The sequence below is a fragment of the Lolium rigidum genome, chromosome 4, assembly GCF_022539505.1.
Source record: "Lolium rigidum isolate FL_2022 chromosome 4, APGP_CSIRO_Lrig_0.1, whole genome shotgun sequence".
Taxonomy (NCBI): Eukaryota; Viridiplantae; Streptophyta; class Magnoliopsida; order Poales; family Poaceae; genus Lolium; species Lolium rigidum.
The window spans coordinates 198,215,011-198,218,611 of record NC_061511.1 but is presented as its reverse complement, the minus strand read 5'-3'; the positions used below and the strand labels follow the sequence as shown (position 1 = coordinate 198,218,611).

General features: G+C 47.6%; 1 protein-coding gene across 1 annotated transcript; it reads right to left on the bottom strand.

Moving 5' to 3' along the window:
• Positions 1-628: 628 nt before the first annotated feature.
• On the bottom strand, positions 629-1,498 carry LOC124649112 (VQ motif-containing protein 4-like). Its single transcript, XM_047188787.1, has one exon. The coding sequence runs from the start codon at positions 1,448-1,450 to the stop codon at positions 740-742; it is 711 nt and encodes a 236-aa protein (XP_047044743.1). The 5' UTR covers positions 1,451-1,498; the 3' UTR covers positions 629-739.
• Positions 1,499-3,601: the final 2,103 nt, after the last annotated feature.

The window sequence follows — 3,601 nt, the reverse complement described above, 5'->3', positions numbered from 1 at the left end:
CCCCACCGCACCGCGCCTTTCCCGCAGGGCCAAAGATGGTCAACCGGACAGTCTAACCACCACTGGTGGCTCGAGGTGTTGGGTGACAACGACGCCTCCTTGACCAAGAACCCATGCCAGATCAGTGGTGGAACCTTTCAAAGGGACACGGTTGTGGAAGAAAGAAAATATCCAAATTGTGTACTCCTAGAGAAAATGTCTCTGAAGAACATTCAAGATCGCAACTCGATGTGACGCTTCCTTACTCCGTGCCGTGATCTCTGCAAATTTGCAGAGTTCCAATTGCTCGCAGGGTCGAAGAAGATACTCTGACAGGAAGCTTAATTGTACACACGCTGCATGAAAAATCCAGTTGGGGACTACTCGTGGCAGTGTTAGATAGATTTGGGTAGGAGAATTCTGAAAGCTGCAACAATTATTGGGAAATTCATGGTGTTTCCATGAAAGGAATGACAAGCATCTCTGCGCAGTAACCGAATAAAACGGACAGGGTTAATGGCGAGTGAATCGGGCACAATTGAAATTTACTACTACTGCACTACTACCAGCACTGATCTACCATCGAGATCAGAACAGGGGAGGAGGAGCTCAAAGAGTGTGATTTTCCATCCGTTTCTTCGGGAGCCATCATCGCTCAACAACAGCGACCAAAAATTACAGCAAGAAAAAAACACCGGGAACGATCGAGTCCACGCCGTATACTCTACGCGCGCGCGGAATAATAGCAACCCGATCAACTTCACTCCGACGGCGCCGCCGCGGCCGAGGCCATTCTGGGGGAGGTGACGGGGAACAACGGCAGGAGCCTCGGCGGCGGGGCCTCGCCGCGGGGCGAGGGGTGGAGGAAGAAGCCCTTGCGCGCGATGGCGGCGCGCTCCGCGGCCGCCGCCTCCTGCTCGGCCGGGGACGCCGACGCGGACCGGTTGAAGGGGTCGTGCACCAGCGGGGTGACCGGGCTGAGCGCCAGCGACGGGAAGTCGAGCACGCTCGGGGACAGCAGCTCCGGCAGCGCCTTCCTCGGGGAGGCCCCCGCGGCGGAGGCCATGGCCAGCGGCGCGATCATCTTGAGGTTCTTCATGCCGCTGCGGCGCTCGTACAGCTTGAAAGCCGGCTTCTTGGGCCGGCACGGGGCGACGCCGTGGTGGTGGGCCTTGTTGGCCGGGGGTCTCTGGGCTGACGAGGACGGTGCCGGCGGTGGCATGTCGGCGCCGGTGAGCATCTGCACGACCTGCTTGAAGGAGGCGCTGTCGGCCTGGACGAAGGTGGTGGGGAACGGGGTGGTGTCGATGGTGCGGGGCACCGGCCTGGGGGACGGCGGGAGCAGGTGGTGCGGACGTGGGGACGCGGCGGCGGCGGAGGACGGCGAGGAGGAAGAGGTGGAGGACGACGGGGAGTTGGGGTCCTGCGCCATGGGGAGGAGTTGTTGCTTCAGAGGAGCAGCAACTTCCATTGTTGTTGGTTTGGCGGAGGAGGAAGAGAATTGGGTTCAGCGGGGGAGGGGAGGGAGTGGGAATAAGAAGGGGAAGGAGGGAGGTTAGAGGTGATGGACGCCTCGCAATATAGTTGGTTGGCGTGCGCGATGGTTTTTTTTCCTCTCATGCTGCCGGTTTCTCTCTCTAGCGATTTTTCTGCCCGGTTTTCAGGCTACCGCAATATTTTCTCCAGTGTAGCTTTGACTCGTCTAATTTTATTTTGAGGTGTGGCTAGAACAAAGTCACATGATTTCATCAAATCTCAGTTACAACACAACAAATACGAATCGTGAAGCAAATCTAACGATGTAAAACTTGACTGAGCACGAACTTAGTTCTCAGCTTAGGTGAGAACTAGCAAAACCCTTTGTTTTGTGCTTGCGCCATTAAAAAAAACCGAACTATCCTACCTACAGCTTTCAGTGCTTGAACTACTGAAAACCATTTTATTGTTGAAACAAGATATGTAACACTTAAACATTCAGACTATCGTCGGATTTACATGTCATTTTAGTGTTGCGCCATTGAAAAATATCCACCTATCGAGCATGTGGTTTTTGGACTCGCACCATTAAAACCTATCCAATTCTGGAAAAAAGATATGTTACGCGCAAACATGCGGTTTGTGGTCATATCGCGTGAAAAGATTTTGTGCGGTGTGGGGGGGTGCGTTGCGCGGGTATGGCGGAGCCCTTGTCGCATTTGTAGTTTCCATTGATGTTTTTTGACGTCATTTTTCCCAAAATAATCGATAAAATTATCTAGTTTGTTTGCACGAATAAAAGTTTTAGTTTGTGCTTGCGCCATTCAAAGGAATCAATTGTCAAATTTAGAGCTCCCAGTTCTTGCACTATTAGAAACTGTTGTATCCTTGAAAAATGATACAGTATGTAACAATTTAAATATTCGGACTATCGCCGAATTTGTTGTCCTAGTTTTCCTTTAAACTTTTTTGTTTTCAAATGTTTTTTGTAAGCTTATAGTGGAAGTTGGCTTCATCTGTTTTTAGTGTTTGTAGCATAAAAAATCCAATTATCAAGCACATGGTTTTAGGGATCGCTCCACTAAAACCATCCAAATCTCCAAACAAGATATGTCACACGAACTTGCAGATTGGCATCATACTGTGTGATGAAGCTTCTCGCGGTGCGGTGCCGCGGTTGTGGGTTGCGTTACGCGGGTCTAGCTGATCTTTTGTCGCGTAGAAGTTTTCCTTTATACCTTTTGTTTTCATTTTTTTTAGCAAGCTTATCGTTGAGGTAATCTAATTTTGGCGTTTGCCCTATTCGGTAACCGAAACACGTGGTTTTAGTGCCCGCAACATTGAAAACAGTATAGTTCTCCACACAAGATATGTGACATGTGTAAATGTGAATTATCTCATTACCGCGTGACGAGGCTCCACATGCTGCAGGATGCACTACGAGCGGGTAACGCTAAGCGCCTAAGCCCCCGATTCGTTATAGTTCTACTTAACATTTTTGTTTTCAAAGTTTTTTTTTTGCTAAATTTATTGTCCAAAGTTTTTTATTTTACTAAACCTTGTAAACATGATTATCAAAACTAAAATAAATGAGACAAGATTTTTTGGTACACATAGTTATCTTTTGACATTAGGTTGACATGTACTCTAAATTTAGACAGAGTGTACCGAGATATTTTTTTCCTAGATTACAACTTAAGCAATCAATGATATAACCTGCAAGAATGCGAAATCGCAAATCTAGATTCTTTAAATTAGGGGCTACACAAAATCTGATAAATTTGAGAGTTTTGAAAATATCACGGTTCACTATAATGAGCGTATTTGTAGGATACACCATTGAATACGTCTAGATTTGTTTACAATTTAAAGCCTGTAAACATAGTTTCTCAATTTCTAAGAGTAGAGGATCAATGGAGTTGGGGAGCTAGATACCCCTACTCAGTGAGTATCTCATTCAAAAGCTCTTTTCTATTAATATTCCATTTGACGAGTTCTAACTCTAACAAATGTGACGAGCGGGCTCAGCTTTAAATTAATTTCGCTACGGTTTTTCTGGCGATTTCCACAAATGTGCCACTCCACCTCATTTTGAGCGCATTCGCAACCGCCGTCCTCTAAAAAACCCATGCTTCAGGCCGTGTGG